Genomic DNA, 17,245 nt, shown 5'->3' with positions numbered 1-17,245 from the left:
TCCGCAACGACTAGCCAGTCACTCATCCTGACTAATAGCTGCTGTGGATCCCGTAAACGAGCCTACTTTTCTCCCAATCACACTAACACGACCACTTATGAAGCCCCAGCATGATACAATGAGGCAGTTTACATTTGTTTTGGCAGTGATGGTGTACTGTTCACTGAACCCGAAGAATAAGGGAAAATGGAATATGAGCACGCTAATGCCTTTGAGGCAACGCAGACACTTGTTTTTTTTTTTCTTTTAGATTCCTTAGATAACTGGCGTCCTTACAGGACCTAAAGACAATTAAAGGAGCAACACCGCATCAGTCATCAGCCTTCAGTTTATTTTAAATCTGGTGAAGCAGCCAGTTTTCCTCCTGACAGAGGCACCATCTTACACACTGCAGCCGGCGCAAGTAGCATCGCTGCATGTCCTAACAGTGCATGGCACAGAGGTTGATCACACATCCAGAGGGAGAGAAGAGAGAATGCATTTACATGACAGAAAAGCAGGGCCACCCCAGTCATTCAAGGATAAGGAGAAAAGAAAAAGTGCCTCAGTGGTCAAACAGTGGCCATCTAAGAACAGTGTTTTTAAATAGACTCCCCCTAACGAATGAATGCTGTCGCTGACAGTGGCTGTACACGGTATACACTGTCAGTGTTTTCATTGTGCTGCTATAGTCATTACTGAAGTAATTACATTGAAAATGTACATGAAATTACTGTCTGGATTTGGGTGGGCCTAGGCAAATGTGATGTATGCACTTCTTGGCTTCTAGTCAACCAGCTATAATAAGATTGTTTTCAGCTGCAATTGAAGTAATATTTGCATCATAGCACTGAAGGAGCTGGTGGTGACATACAGTCCTGACACCCAATCTGCTTAAAAACAAAAACTCAAGACTAAAATGAGCCAAAAAAAACATTAAAAATAAAACCTATAAGACAGGAAGATTGATATCTGTTTGACTTGAGCAGCCAGTACAAGAAGTGTTTAGCATAGCTCGGTACAAAGACCAGCAATCATAGAAATCATAGGATTTGCAGAATGTTAAGTCATTCTTTTTTTTTTTTTTTTTTAATCCCAACATACAAAAGAAAATAAACACAGAGGACATGGGCTAGCACTGCACCATCAAAAGTGAAAACAAATACACTTCCAGCAGATTCACAGCTGTGTTATTTACACAGAGTATCTTACCAGTTACTGTAGGAAGCTGTCACAAACACAGTTGCTCACAGCTCAGTGGCAAACTGCCTCGCAATCTCCCTCTATGAACAGAACTCCTGCCAGGCTGCATGCAGTCGCTGGCGTTGATAGGCGCCTCATGAGCTAACGGCTTTCAGAAACTACAATGTCTTATTTTTTTTTTTACATTTTATTCCAAAAATGTGTTCAATAAACAAAATACCGCAAATAACATAAGACTACATATGTAGTGAAGAATGCTTCCATTCTTTATGCTAGCTATGCTAAAGATGGACCTCCAGTCTTTGTAATAAGCGAAACTTAAATACTTCCATTAGTTATGCTAAGCTAGGCTAAGCTAGGCTAAATGTAAAACAAAAACAAAGCAAAAATATTTCCCAAATTGTATATTAATGTTTCTGCATGTGGGGATAGTGAGTATAAATAACATTTCCATCACAAAGTAAAATATAAATATTATTTTGCATATTAATTATGATGGCTGATGTACAGTATATGGCATAAACTGGTCAAATATAGCTGTGACACCGATGACCAGATTAGTGTGGATTACTTTGGTTGAGGGGCGTAAAAACAAAGCACCTCACTACAATCTATACCACGTCACACCACATTCAAACGGGAGTATAAGGCACAAATATCGACTAGAAGCGTGTGCTTCAAAGAAAACTTCAAGTTTGTTTTTTTTTCCTCCAAACATTAATGCTTTTCAAGCTCCTCTGCCGCACTGAAACTGCGGCTTTACACGTTACAAAAAATTAAATAAACAGCAACTTCTTTTTTCCACAATCATACAATCACTGAAACATTCAACACCCAATTAACGCAACTGTTTGTCGCAGTTTTACCAGCGCTAACTGACCCTTCGTGGTCACAGCCTACAAGTCTGCTGTACACCCAGGACCTCGGAGCTGACTCAGTCTGGTGTTATTGTCATCAGTTGTGCTGGTTTCCAGAGTAAAACATATCTTAAAAAAAAAAAAGAAGAAAGAGAAAGAAGATCGATACTGTATAGTGAGAATGAGATATATAACCCCTGAGTTTGAGGACAAATACTGAGGTCGCAGTTAGTATTTACACCGTGTTATTTTAACATCTCCAGCTTAAATCACTCGTCAACGGTGAAACCTCCTTTTAGTAGATCAAGTAATCTGCTGCAGTCCAACAGTAGGGACTGACAGCTTAACGGGAATTACAACAGGAAATATGTGAATGTTTAAGCTTGAATAATGAACCACTATACTGCTATTGAATGATTATTGACTTATAATATCCATCTGAATTGCCTGTAAGATGGTGAAAGAGTAATAGCAGAAAAGTTGCTGCAGTCGGAAAATTTAGATATGGATTTGCTGTGTCAAACGCATCGGTGTGACGTTGTCAGAGCAGGAATGATTAGTCAATTGATGGCTTTGTATCGTTTCAAATTGCGTTTCTTTGGGTTTAGGCTCTTGCACGGTTTTATTTTTATGCATATTTATGTTTTGATTTGTTGTCCTTGGGTGTTTTCTCCACGTATGCACTTACGGAGCACGTGTGAATTAAAACAAATGCTTTTACTTGCTTTTTCACAAGTCTTCACAGATGTTTTTGGATGAAAACATGTTGTCAGTGAATCTCTGGTGCAAGGACAGCTGATGGTGTGTGTGGTTTTTTCAGTGTTTTTTTTTTTTCTTCTTCTTCTCTGATCCTCGATTCTTCCGTTTTGCAGCAACTCAAACTAACCCGCGATACTTGCATTAAAGTATGAGCTACACTGTTGAGCTTACTGTACCGTTTGCAGCGCTCCACACTGCGCAATAAGGCTGCATTCACTCCCTTGTTTTCAGCTTTGAAGCTTCTGATACCTTTGAACACAACAAGCATCAAGTATTATTTAAATTAAACAGTCTGGATTCAGACAGATGCCTTCAGAATGACACTCATAAATTAAACCAGCGCATTAATGCTCCAGACTCTGACAAGGCACAGACAAGGCCCTGACCTTGAGCTAACATCTCTTCCAGCAGATTCCATATATGTCTCACGCTTTTTGTGTCTCTTTTCGTTGTCCTAACAAGATGTTCAAGTGAGGATTGCTCACAAATGTTGCTTTGTTTTGTGCATCTATTACCAAGGCATATTTCCTAGCCGAGTATCGTTTGGCAATACATATTGTTAGTGGTGATTCATATTCTGGGAAGCTGTAGCAGCTTTACTGCAACATACCCAGATTTAGAGCGTCTGTGGAATAACAACAAAAAAAGTCTCGTTCTACAATCCTTTGACTAGGATTCTGCAGTTGTCTGTGTTCAGTCAGTAAATCCAAAGAACCTCCTCACACAGCCCCAGCACTTTGTTTACTGACCCGCTAAAAAGAAGATCTTGTCTGCGATACAGGCAAAGGCAAGTCTGCAATCTCCTCCAGCATCTGACCTGCCTCTGAATCACTTTGGGGCAGTATCTGCTGAAGAGCACCTCCCTCCACTTGTTACTGCTTGGCAGTGGGAAATGAGAAAAAAAATGGGGTCACTGAGTAAAGCTTTTCTTGATGGCCACATTGGGGAAGAGGCCAGAGAGCTCTTGGACGACGCGCATGTCTATCTGCGAGCAGAAGGAGACGTCCAGGAGGAGAAGCTGAGGACACGACTGGAGGAGTTTCTTCAGCGAGGCAGCACTCACCAACCGCGTACCTGTTTGTTAGACAACAGGAAGAAGGACACAGAGTTAAAAATGCTTTACAGAAACAACACAAACAGAGAAACAAACCTATTTATTACAATTGTGCTTCTCTTTAAATTTGAGAAAACAAACAGCAATCTATAACTTTCTGTGAAAATAAAATAAAAAGTCCTCTCCGACTAGTTTAATATTTACATCTTATACATATGAGTCCAGACCGTGCTTCATGCTTGTTACTTGCTACAAGTAATTTATTTTCCTGAAGACAGACCAATCCGACTGCTGAAGCACATCGGAATTAGCCAAAGAACTGACACATCAGCACTGCTAGCCTCAAAGACGCTCATGCTTCTGCTGTGCTGTCAAACCCATCACCTAACGCAACTGAAACTACAGTTAGTGCACAGCTGTCACTGCTCTGGTGTGCTGCAACTTTGCTTAGCGAGCAATATTTTATTCATATCAATATTTAGCAGTTTCTGCTTGCAGTTAACTTGAGTTTCCTTTTTTTAATTTTTTTTTTAAGTCTCAAATGCAAACTTGGAATCGGCTACCAACATGTCCAGTCTATATATTTGTGACGAGCTACATCACAAATAAAATAGGTGAAAATAGGCATCACAGTGAAAAGTAAAAGTCCAGTTGTGGCGATACTTCTTTGATGCAGTCCCTTATCCATTTAGTACAGAAGTGGAGCAATTATAGAGCAATCTCTGAGAGCTAGCTGCTCTGAGTCTACAGTTTACAATGAGATTAGAGTGAGTGATGCTCAGCTCAATTCAAAGTTTAAGTGAATAACAATTTGCAAATAAAAACACGTGATGACCACACATTTGTTTACCCAGTATGTCGAGATGCTGCAGAGACGGGCAGCTGGCGGCCAGCTCCTCTATGTCGGAGTCACGGATGGTGCGGTTGGCAGTGAGGAAGAGTTTGCGCAGTCGCGGCAGGCTGCGGGCGAGGTGCTGGAAACATCCGGTCCTGCTCTGCAGTGTCGGACACCAGCCCAGATCCAGCTCTTCCAACATCCTGAGCAACCACAGACCATACAGGAAGACTGGGGTGACTCAAATTAGCAAATTTAGAAATACACAGAGCATGAGGGGAAACAGCTGCAACACTGAGATATTTATAACTCTAATGAGGTAGTGATTTAATAAACTCCACGTACCTCTACATTATACCTAGATGTACACTGTGTGGTGACACATCTCATTTCCTGAATTGCTCCTAAGTATAAAGCAGCATTAAAACAAACAGACTGAAGGTACCTGCAGCCAGAGACAAGCTCAGCAAGGCCTCGATCTGTCAGGTTTCTGCAGCGCCACAGGTCCAGAGAGCACAGTGACCGACAGCGAGTGGCCAGCATACTGACCACAACATCGTAGTCCTCAATCTGCAAGAGAGACGGAAAGCGTTTACTCAATTTATGCTCTCCAGTGTGTGAGGCAGTTGCAGCTAAACAACATGTTTGAAGCTTTGGGGGCTCCACACCTGCTTGAAAAATCCTCAAATACGCGACCAATCTCCTCAAATGTGGCTGTAGATTCAGAAGTAATCCTTTGTAAATGGTTAGTACGTCCATGTGAGTAATCTGATCTTTGCTTCAGGCACTGTATTTTTCTTATGTGAAATGTCATAGCGTCATAGTGGCAGACTTAACAATTTACTTCAAGAAGTCATAGAGGACTGACAGACAGACTGAGTCAGTCAATAGTCATTTCCCTCTTACTGTCTGTCTAAAGTATTTCGAACAAACTTTTGAAATGTTGCGATAATAAAAAGCCGATTAGCTGTACCGCCTGGCTTGTAGCACATAACCTGTGTTCCTCTTGAGAGCAAGAGAACAAAGCACTACCAGAGAATACCTTCATCAGGAAAAAAAAAATAATAAATAAAAGTCTTTCAGAGACTGATTTGTGTTTGCGAGGCTGTTATTGTTCTTTGGTGTCAGGTAATGTTGGCCATATTTCATCCTTTCATCCAGAGATGAAAGGAAAGGAACAGTTTAACAGCCAGTGCAGGCACCTTACCCACAGAAATGACAGCATGTTGAACATTTCTCAGTGGATTGATATTCAAATTTGGCTTAAGGTTTAAGGTGTTGCTGCCAAATGTTTCACAACTTCATTTATAATGATGAGACTAATGCCTCAGGAAAGAGCAGAGGAGAAAGGGATACTAAAAATAGTGGATTTCCTTTCATCTTGTCTCATTTGCTTTGTCAGTGTTTGTGTCAAATACCAATCGGTTGAGTCACTGTGTCAGTCAATCAACAATGGGTGAGTTAGCAATTAATCAGTGTGTGAAGAAAAATTCCATTAAGATTTCTTTTTCTGTCTGATATATCTTTCAGAAGATGCATCAATGCCATACCATTATCACCACAAGACACCAAACATTAGGTTTGTGAGCTAATATCAAGACTCATATAATACATGCAACTTTTGCAGAATACTATGATCTCATGGTGAAGCTGCCCTTTGACCGTATAGATATAAAATGTAATCACTTTATCATTTTATCCTGTTAGTTATAAGCCAGTTGCACATGGATTCGTGATCTAAATCATGGCCCGTGATATCACAGTGACATTGAACGTCTAATTCTAATCGGCTCACCCTCGAGTTAAAGTGAACGCGAATTTTAGGAAATTTTCTCAAAAGTGTTCCTAAGATTCACGAGATTGGGATGGACAGACAGACGGAGGGAAAACTCAAAAACTAAATGGCCCTGTTCAGACTTGGTACTAACATGAGTCCTGAGGGATCCCATCCCTTACTGCCAGCTTTAAGTGCAGGTATGAACAATCCCAAGGTGCATTCAAATTGCATTTGTATTTGCCACTTATGAGCCTATAACTCAGGACAAATGTTAACACCAGGTGTGAAAAGTGCTAGCATCTCCAGTCAGGGCTTGTGACAGCAGTGAGGTGTCATATAAAAGTTGTATTTTAATTTGCATTTTAAGTGACTGTAATTTTTACATACTCATCATCATTAAATGAATATCATCTTTGGGAGATCTGTGCATTTGCTTTCCAGCAGATACAGTAGTTAGATGAGATGACACCAGTCTCGGTTGTCTGTCCAACCTAAGCCTGCAGCCACCAGACATTTATCTTAGACTGGAACACTGGAGTGCAACAATAAAAAATAAAATACAACTACCAGCAGGAAATATATATTGTTTGTTGAATCTGTCAACGGTTAGAATGGTGATTTGCTGTTTACATTACCCTTTAGTCTTCTGTATTTGTACAGACTAAGCAAGATACGATGTGGAAATGTACAGACAGGTCAGTTTTTCCTCCTGCTTCCAGTCTTTATACTTAGTTAAGCCACCCAGCTGCGAGGCTCAGACAAATATGAGAGTACTACCAAGTAGCCCATTTCCTAAATTGTTTAAGAATATTTAAAAAAAAATAATAATAATAATAAAGTCAAATCAGCTCAATAAGAGCTAAAGAGCTTAACAGCTTCCTTTTTCTTTTTCTAGAAGTGCAACATCCCATATGACCAAGCTCGGGGGTATTTGTAATCTGTTTTGTGTTTCTTCAGTCCGTTTTTGTTTTAAAATCTGTGCGTATATTTCTATGATACATTAACTGTGTAGTGGAGTGAGACTACAGTCAAAGTTCAAGCCAAGTATAGACAAGAAGGGATTGACTTTAATTTTGTTCAGGCATGATCACTGGCCTTGTCGGTATTCCACCCAACAACTCATTTGTTAGGGGCTCAATTACTGCTGCACCGCCGAAGCGTCTGCAAGGTTTTGGAGAAGCTCCCCAGCAACACGGAAGGTCGCGTAGCTAACGGGCCGTGCTTTATTTGGACTTCAGCCTTTTTGTGTTCGCATGTACGTTCTCACCCTCACACAGCTCCCGAGGTTGAGGTGTCTCAGCTCTGTGCAGAACGTCAGGATGCTCAAGATGGCCGTTTGCTGCAGAAAGAACAAGGAGAAAGACATCAAAGGTGCAGCTACTTACAGTATGTGTTTGCAAAGTGTCACTGATCCTAATTTTCTTAGGCGAGGCAAAAAAATAGTAGGTAGGTAGGACAAAACCGTAAAACCTGCAGCTTTGGGGACATGTGTTCAAAAACAATCCCAGACATCTTATCTGAGTGCAAATCTACACACATTAAAATAGCAATATATGTCATAATAACAGTAATAGGTCCAGCCGTGTCATCCAAACTTCCCCTAAGCCGCTTCCCATCTGCTGCCTGGCATACTCAGGTAACACTTGCAGTATTTAAGGCAATTTAATATTGCACCAGATATTACACAGGAGATTATTTTTACATCTCCTCACAGAGTGAAGCAAAGTGAGCACCGAGACCTCGCCAGCGGCACTGCAGCTAGCATGGAGATACGAGAATTCAGCAGGGCAACTGACAACACATGTACCTCAGTGGCAGGAGAAAGTGTCAGACATGAAAGTGAAAGCCTCATGTGTGTGTGTGTGTGTGTGTGTGTGTGTGTGTGTGTGTGATTGTGATGGTGATTGTGTGTGTGTGTGTGTGCTCGCCTCAGTCTCTGGCATCTTTATAAACGCCTCTCTCCAGTGAGCTAGCCATTTAATTAGAGCTGTGACAGGGTAATGACAGCTGAGATGTCAGGGCCTCAAACAGACACACAGCTTGCTCTGTCTGCCCGGGTGTAAACAACCTGCAGCATGCTGCCTGGCTACACCGCAGAAACTCTACACTGCCTCCTACACACAATACTGCACTGAAACATGACAAACACTGAAGAAATGCTGAGGTGAAACACCAAAACACAAGACAGTGTTTTATTTTTCAGGCACGCCCGGACCTGAACACATGCACTGCGTGTCTTTAAGGTTCATCTTAAAAGTTAAGCTGCACACGGTCCAAAACACAAACCATTAAATGAGCAGTTTGTGGAGATCATTAGTTTTACACTATGCCAAGGCTTCTGAAGTCAAACTGGTACTATACAGGTATTTCTTATTAATAAAATGCCAATAGCTGAAGCTTTAAATGAGACAAACCAAAAGTTTATATAAAGGACAGGTGAAAAAAATAAATTAAATTCTATTACACAAATGATATTGTTTAGCCTTTTATCAAATCACACTTAATACCATGAAAGCTATATTAAAGACAGGCACCTCTTTGAGACTTTATAAACCACTAAAATGACTTAATCTACAAATCACAGATAATATGCATCCTCTGAAAAGTGTCAGGAAGAGTATGGTTTCACTCTGAAGGGTCACAAGCCATGTAGGTTGAGAAGGTAATAGCGGCTCTGTCAGGACAAGGGGACCATTTGCTCCGTGTCATTGCCCAGCTCAAAATAAAGGCTCCACAAAAACAAACATACAAAAATGTGTAAAAAAGTGTGATATCGAAACATGAAGCCTTCATCACACAAACACTGAGAACAGATTTTTTTTAATTGAAACAGGAGACCTTATGGGTGTCCAGGAGTTGAACTTCTAAGGACAACTCTTGCATATTATATCTTGATTTTTCTACTGGGAGAAGGAGAAATTCTCAAAGATTTCAAGATGGTAAATCAATTATATCCATGTACTGTATTTAGGGAATACATAACCACGGCAACACAAATTTAAACCTCACCATAGTTCTGCATCACTGGGCGTGTTTATGACACAAACAGACATCTGTTTTAGCCGTTGTAACTATTACTGTCACTGTACTAAATACCCTGCAATGTCTCAAATTTAACTGCTGTCATTTCACTGGCTAAAATGAGCTGAAACATATATTGTGATATACACCAATCAGGCATAACATTATGACTCATCAGAATGTTGTTAGCGGGCGGCCTTTGGGTCCTATGGGTTGAGAGGAGGGGTCTTTGTGGATCATCCCACAGATACTTGATTAGTTTGGGATCTAGTGAATTTGGAGGCCAGGTCAACACCTTATGCTGTTTTTCATGTTTTTTGAGTTGTTCCTAAACCGTTTTTGTGTGTGTGTCTGTGTCAGCCTGCATCCTCTGCCATCAAGGAGAGTCATTGTTATGAGGTGGAGGTGCCTGGTCTTGTCTAGGTGGGTGGTACATGTCTAATTAACATCCACACGAATGCCAGGTCCAAAAGTCTCCCAGCAGAACATTGAATTGTCACAAGATGGTCAATGTTATCTACTTCCCCTGTCCGTGGTCATAATGTTATGCCAGATCAGTGTATTATTGTTAATTAACATGACTGCTCTGGCATTACTTCTTCATCCTACTAAGAAAAGTGTAGAGCACAAACCACAACAACAAAGTTGACCAACAGAGGACACATGCAAGTTCACAAGTGATCACTTTGATTGTAATTTCCTAAATGTGCTGCTGACCAAGCCTACCTCTATCTTGGTGCGGTAGAGGACCAGCCTGCGGAGGTGTGTAAGTTTGGAGATGTGTGTGAAGGCCTGCGGGTGGAGGCGATCGCAGGAGGACAGATTGAGCTCCTGCAGACCGGGACACGTCTGGGAGATTATCTCAAGACAGGCCTCGTTCAGGAAATGGCAGCAGGACATCTCAAGGCAGACTAGGCTGAGACCACAGGCCTTAATGAAACTGAGGAGAGAAATGAAGAGAAATAATTGAAAGGAGAGAAAATAAATAAACTAATCCCAATATCAGCAACATCTTACTGAGCAGTGCCCTTTGGAGACCATAGTTTAATTTTGTTGTGAATTACAGAAGAACGTTTCAATCTGTTTTCTTTGTCTCAGCATGTTCCTCCTTCAAAACTGCTTGTACTTGTGAGGATTTGCTACTTTTCCAAGGTCATTTCCTTGTTTTCTAACACTTGTGGCCTGCTGATAGCCTGACCTGCTGAAACCCGTCAGAGTCAGAGCTCCGCGGTTGCCAGTCCAGGACAGGTTGAGCCTCTGGAGGAGGGTGCAGCGGCTCTGCAGGTGTCCCAGGGAGGCGTCACTCAGTCGGGCCCAGTAGGGCTGCAGACTCAGCTGGGTGTACTGCAGTGGGTCGCAGCAGTGCTGGTGCAGCAGCTTACAGCTCTGGGCCAGACGGCAGAGGTCTGGCAGGGTCAGGTGGCTCAGTATCAGCTGGACGAGCTGTGGACGGAAGACGGGGAGAGGTTAGGAGAGGAGAGAAGAAAGAAAGGGTAAGACACGGGAGGAGGGGCAAAAGACGAAAAGAAGAAAGACAAAATATGTTCGATCTAGTAGGAGATTGCAGCAGTGAGCAAAGAATAACACAGAGCATTAAAGAGTAGTGGAACCTAGTAGAGAACAGAAAATAGTAAGAGAATGTTAATTGCAGCCCCTCTGTCTTGGCAGATCTAAATGATGGTTATCTGGGACACAAAGCACTGATGGCGGGATCAGCGGCGAGGTGAGCCGGTTTGTTTTGCACCGAGTTCGTGTGCTTCTCAAAGAGAAAGAATGACTGCGCCCGTGTGTGTAGCAGTGAATTAACAATACACAGTGTTCGAGCGGGTATCAGCTGACAGATAATAGCTATATTGTGTTTCTGAAACAAACACAAGGCGGTTGTGAAGACTGCTGTTAATGGCAGCGGTTTGGAGAGGAGATAAGAGAACAAATATCAAGAGCTGTGATTTTGAAGCCCGCCTCAGACAACATGATAAGTCTGCGTGGCATGAAAATGATTCCGTGTCCGTGAGTTCATGCAGAGAAAGTGTCAGAACGTGTCCAAGGCGCAGTGTTAAATATAGTGTACACTATACTTAGAAGAAGAAGAAGACAGGCTGGTAATTACAGATGTAAACAGTGAAATATTTAAACACATGTGAAATAATCAGCTTTGCAGAAGAACTAAACTATACTGTGAACCCAGTGTTACTGTCTGTAATCACCTCATATGGCAGTTTGTCAAAGTAGCCATTGCCCGTCCTCTGGTGCTTGCCGTCTCCTCCTTGCCTGAAGGGACCTCCCACGTCCGACAGCTCCTCCTCGCTGTCACTCAGGTCACTAATATCAATGACGGGCATCTTGTAGAGCGCAAGCATGGGCCTCTCTTTCACCCCGCGCAGAATAACGGCGTCCAGCTCGGTGTAGTAGTAGAGCAGAGAGCTGTTGACCTCCAGGCGCAGCAGGTTGGTGGGGAAGCTGATGTGCTTGATCTTAGGCGAAAACTGGCGCGCTTGGGGTGTCAGCACCTTGGTGGGCTCCCCTGACCACAGCACCTCCCACCTGGATAACAGGGAGTGAAAACATCAGTTGTTGGTGCTGCTTTTTATTGCTTGTAACACCCGACTACATTCATTACCCATCAGGTCTGCATACACTGGCTTGCTGTCTCACATCTTCAGCAGCTAGCTTAGTGTTTCTAGACTTGTTCATGCCTCATTCATAACTTCAGACAAAAAAAACCAGCAAAGATGCATAAAAAACGACTAGTGGGCAGTGCTAAAGTACTGTTACCTCCTGACTTCCTGCTGATTTTCATACTGTTGGCTGATACAGGATTATACACTCACTTGACAGTTCATTAGGTTTACTAGTGAAAATTAATGCATTCTAATATAACAGTCCTGCAGCATGTAGTTTGCGGCGCAAAATAATAGAAACAGGAGTCGGGAAAACACAATACAATTCAATATTACTACAAACCACAGCCTCCAAAATGAAAACACAGATGCATGAACAGCTCTCTCAGATATTTTACAACAACCTTCATGAAGATTTAGTCCAAGACTGTTATATTAGAATGCTTTAATCTGGCCACAGACAAACAAACTCGACTGAAACTACATTTTTAACAGCTAACGTCTAGCATCATCTTTTCACGGTGAGTACGCTCAAGATTGGTAGAGCTGTGTTAGAGTGATCCCTGTTGGACAATCACTATACTAACAATAATCAATGCTAGGAATTTATTTCTGAGATATAACTTTGGGGTTCTGGTGCTGCATGAAATTTAGACCGGGTTCATTCCAAAATGTAAGGACTTGAAAACTAATTTTTGAGTTATTGCATGTAGGAGCGTTAATGAACATGATATTTTGTGAGTGACTGATTGTTGTTACCTCATGTCAGTGGGTGGATTCTGGGAGAAGGGGTTGTGAGAGCAGGCCAGGATCTGGACGATGGCTCCAGGATAATACGTCTCAAACACTTCCACTGCTGTAGGGTAGACAGGCTCCTCAAAGCCCAGCTCAATATAATCCTGGCTGTGGAAGCCTTTAGGGGTGCGGCGAAAACGTCGTGGCGCGCTGGGACACTGTTCCCACCATGCTCCATAAGCCCTGAACACAGCTGTCTGGGTGAAGTCCCCCGAGCTGGGGTAGACGTTGGGCACCCCAGCCAGGTTCCACATGGTGTAGGACATGCTATTTTCACTGCCATAGTGGGAGCTGAAGTCCAGAACCTCCTTGGCGTACTGCTCCACCTCCACACTGACTGGCAACACCGCCCGCTGACCGGATTCCACAGCTCGCCGACTGGTCAGAGCCTCACCTCTAGTCCCACTCCTGGAGCGCCGCCGCAGACATATATAGTAAAACATGCTTAGGAGGGTTAACATAGGGAACTCTGGGACTGATGAGGGCAGTGAGGAGAAAAGGAGGCTATAGGGAGGAAGAGCCTCCACCTACTGGTAGCACATTGTCTCAACGGGCTGAGGATGTGCAAAGCGTAGATTAGACACCTGGCTGCATGCATGACCTGTGGGTTAGGTAGAGACAAACACAAACCAGAGTGAGAACAGCAGGACAGCAGGTCTGAGACAACACACAGTACAATGTGATATGAAATAAACAATTTTGAGTATATTATGCTGATTTATAACAACATATGTTAAGGTGAAAGAAAGTGTGGCACCTAAATTTATGGCTGAAAATAAATGGAAGGATTCAATGGGAAGGCAATGCACACTAATAGGAAGTGTAGCTTTCTGGCACAATATGAACAGTATGGTTTACCCTCAAGTTATATTTTTTTGTATATTTCCTTATTGTTCCATTTTTTGGACTTATGTGTATGTTTACTGTACTAACCACCACAACAAGTTCCTCATATGTGCAAACATACGTGCCAATAAAGAGAATTCTGATTCAGATTATAAATCTGAATGGCAAAAACACGATGTCCTGCTACAGCTGGAGTAGTACTTAGCAAACAAGCCAAGCGTTAATGTGATTCGTGGTGACACTGCCGTCACAGTTGCCATAACCACTCAAATGTAGCCTAGTACCGCTGTTTGCCATGATGATCTTCATAGCAACATGCTGCCGGCACGTTAGGGTGAGCAGAACATGACAACATGTCAAAGTCAAAATGCAAACTGGACAAGTGAAGACCCTTGGCAAAACCTCACATCATCAAAAAGCTCTTGTTGTGGGTATTATTCCAATCCTGCACCCTGAGAGTAACACACAAACAAAAACATGTGGCTAATGAACAGGCAGGACAGTTAGCACTGGACAGAGGAAACAAGATCCGGTGTCTAACACCTTCTACTATACAGGTTTTAAGTATACATTCAGCTATTCAAAATAACCTGCTGCACAGCTGTAGGATGCAACACGTGACTCCATTGTAAACAACAGAACAGTCCCATCAGCTGCATTTGAAACCACTGCTATGAATTGATTAGCAGGTCTTTTGAATATAAAGCCAACACTAGAGAAGAATCTTTTAATGTTTACAAACGCTGTCAAAGCCTTAGCATGGGTGCAAGCACTGATATTTAGGCTAAAACATAATGTCTAACCTTGCACACACAGAAAATACCCCATAGCCCTTCCGGTTAGTCGGCATTAGGTTGTCACGGCTGCAAAGAGGAAAGAGGAAAAGCTACATTGTTATTTTATTTTTTTTAAAAATAGAAATGACTCGTAAACGGTCGCCTCCTCAGCACTTAATTGTAGAGATGAATTAAATAGCTAAATAACCCTAGAGCCATGGCTAGCAGTAAAGGCTTCCCCTACTTAACATTAACTTAGCGTACGTTGACCAATAATAGCCCAACTGTCATGAATACAAATGCTTTTGGTTTTCGTAAAAACACAAGTGAAGCAAATGTTATCCAAAATAAAAAGGGCGAGTTGTCTCCCCCAGCTAATGTCGTTGGTGTAAGCTAATGTTAAATAGCTGGTGTCAGGTTGCCAGCGTTAGCTAGCTAGCTAGCTAGCATACAGACAACCTGAGCTGTCAAAACATTGACTGCTAGCTTCCGTGTGCTTGCGTTGCAAAAGCACGCAACCAAATGGGGCGTAATATCATTTACATTTACTGTAAACGCAGATCGATATATCCATTCAAAGGCAATCCCTTCATTCCCTCTGGCGTGATGAGGATATTTCAACTCCCAAACTACATTTCTGCCTTTTTTTACCTTGTGGTGCCTTCGCGAACAATCGGACAGTGTAAAGTTTCACTGACCGCACACAACAACTAACCGTAGCATCAGGAGAAGATTGTGGGGAATAGCAAATCGTATCATGAAATCAATTTTTAGCAAAAAATAAATAAATAAATAATATGTATTTCTGCAAAACAGTGTATATAGTGTAATATAACAGTGTAATAGCGATATATTCTGCAGAGCCCCGTCTTTCTCCTCTTTATTGCACCAGCGTCGCACTAAAGAATACGCACTGGTTTAACATTTTAAAAGCTGCGGCAGAATAAAAAGTATAACGTCAACTCTTACCGTTTCGTTTACAAAGAGAGTGTGCATAAACGCAGATGTCTGAAAATGAAACGTTCTACGGACATTAAAAGCCGCATCATTGTTGTACAACAAATGGTAAACATCCGGTTAGCAGTCTTTTAAAGCTGAGGATTATGGGAAAGGTAGTTCTTTGGATGCAGACTTACAGGTAAAAGATATACAAGACAGGATTAATGCATAATACATAAATGTACGAATTTGACAAATTTACAACAAATGAAATACTAATTATAACAATTTAGTCAAGAGTTAATACTTTGTAGGCAAATATTTTATTTAGTACATCATTCTCAGACAGCAGCAGATGCTTTTTGACAGGATTTTGGTATGCTTGTGTGTTTCAGGTGAAGTAAACCAAAGAACTGATTACACAAAAAAAAAAAACACTGAACCATTGATTACAAAACAATAAAGCTGGTATATAAGGTGATGAAAATCTTGTTCTCCAAGGGAGAGATAACAGCATCTTCACTCTCTCTGGGAAACACTCCAAAGCTCATAAATACAAAGAGCGGAAGTCACAGCTGTGTCCTGCAAAGGCTAAAGCGGTCTGTGGTGAGTTATTGGTGCTTTGAGAAGTATTTTGTTTTTACTGGGCCCACACTATGTTGCAGAGTTAAATTCCTTTGTCAAATGGATGTAAGCGTTTCTTTGAAAGCACAGACTTTTCTGATTACTAAATTAAAATTACAGAGGGAACTAGATATAATGGTAAACAAGTGTGTATACTGGCACAGAGATTGTTCGTAGGGTTCATCTGGGCATATGTGACTTACTGATTGTATTGAGACCATGAAAAAAAATCTGTACTTTTACTGGTTGGATTTTAATGCAGCTTATATGCATTTTTCCTCATATACACTGTTACCCATAAAGTTGCAATTACTTTAGTTTTCCTCTTTTTATTCCTATATATCAGTTATATGTTTGGAAGAGATCAATCAATAAAGTTTCGAGAAGATACACACAAGAATAAACCATATTGTCACAACCAAATTACAGCTTTATGGGCAACAGTGTATATTTTCTAGAGAAAATATTCAAAAAATAAACCTAATACAGTACACACACACACAAACGCACAATCTGTCCCCTGACAATTAACAGCCTAACGGATCACTTGTAGCATGGTGGTCACATTCTGGCTGGCATTTTCATAGATGAAGGACTCATCCGGCTGCTCTGTCTCTGCAGTGCACTGAGGCTCTATTGTCAAAACCAAAAGAGCAGAGCGTCGCCACAGAGCCGTGGGCAACCAATCGCGCGTCCAACTCTCATTATCAGGCGTCCATTGTGGCTGACGAGAGGAGATAATTACCTTCGAGTACAAGAGCTCTTGCTTTCCTTTTCCCATTGGCAAAAATGTTTGGCCTATCACACGTATGCTGTGTTACTGAATCTGTCACATGCACAATGACTTTCACTGTATTACTTAATGGGTCTTGAGTATGTTTAATAGTTTAGATCTGAGACATATGTGCATTATATCTGCTGCTGCTGCTTGGATGTGCTTTTTCAAGATCAGATTAATTCCAAGAGCAATACATTATTCTTAGAAATCCCTGTACCAGTTTTTCATGACTTTGTCTTGACTGATCTGTGTCCATGTAGCAAAGACCATAGCCCAGAACCACATCAGAGAAAAAGACACTCCACCCCAATCTCTCTGTCACACACACACACACAGTGTATAAACACAACCCAGCCAGATTTAGAGTTAACAAGATAGGAT

General features: G+C 41.7%; 1 protein-coding gene across 6 annotated transcripts; it reads right to left on the bottom strand.

The window, feature by feature from the left end:
• Positions 1-278: 278 nt before the first annotated feature.
• On the bottom strand, positions 279-15,696 carry fbxl4 (F-box and leucine-rich repeat protein 4). Of its 6 annotated transcripts, XR_014699355.1 has the most exons (11): positions 15,067-15,214; positions 12,866-13,502; positions 11,693-12,029; positions 10,684-10,928; positions 10,212-10,425; positions 7,732-7,803; positions 5,133-5,257; positions 4,703-4,890; positions 3,548-3,872; positions 2,975-3,047; positions 279-2,168 (listed from the first exon to the last, which is right to left on the bottom strand). XR_014699355.1 is itself a non-coding variant. In XM_084556637.1 (9 exons), the coding sequence occupies exons 2-9, from the start codon at positions 13,360-13,362 to the stop codon at positions 3,709-3,711; spliced, it is 1,842 nt and encodes a 613-aa protein (XP_084412763.1). In that variant the 5' UTR covers positions 13,363-13,502; positions 15,493-15,696; the 3' UTR covers positions 2,848-3,708. The 6 variants fall into 6 exon arrangements, 5 of the variants coding, with proteins under 5 accessions (XP_084412763.1, XP_084412762.1, XP_084412764.1 ...); XM_084556637.1 differs by lacking the exons at positions 279-2,168; positions 15,067-15,214 and adding an exon at positions 15,493-15,696 and having other exon boundaries at positions 2,848-3,872; XM_084556636.1 differs by lacking the exon at positions 279-2,168 and having other exon boundaries at positions 2,848-3,872.
• Positions 15,697-17,245: the final 1,549 nt, after the last annotated feature.

The sequence above is a fragment of the Chelon labrosus genome, assembly GCF_963514085.1.
Source record: "Chelon labrosus genome assembly, chromosome: 12".
NCBI lineage: Eukaryota > Metazoa > Chordata > Actinopteri > Mugiliformes > Mugilidae > Chelon > Chelon labrosus.
This window is presented reverse-complemented; position numbering and strand designations above follow the sequence as displayed.

Bases quoted from the DNA above. Each gene is read 5' to 3' on its own strand.
- fbxl4 (XM_084556637.1), bottom strand. From the start codon at position 13,362: ATGTTAACCCTCCTAAGCATGTTTTACTATATATGTCTGCGGCGGCGC. The intron at 10,426-10,683 runs GTCAGGCTATCA...TTCTCTCCTCAG, and splicing joins ACTCTGACGGGTTTCAGCAG to TTTCATTAAGGCCTGTGGTC. The intron at 7,804-10,211 runs GTAGGCTTGGTC...TTCTTTCTGCAG, and splicing joins TCTACCGCACCAAGATAGAG to CAAACGGCCATCTTGAGCAT.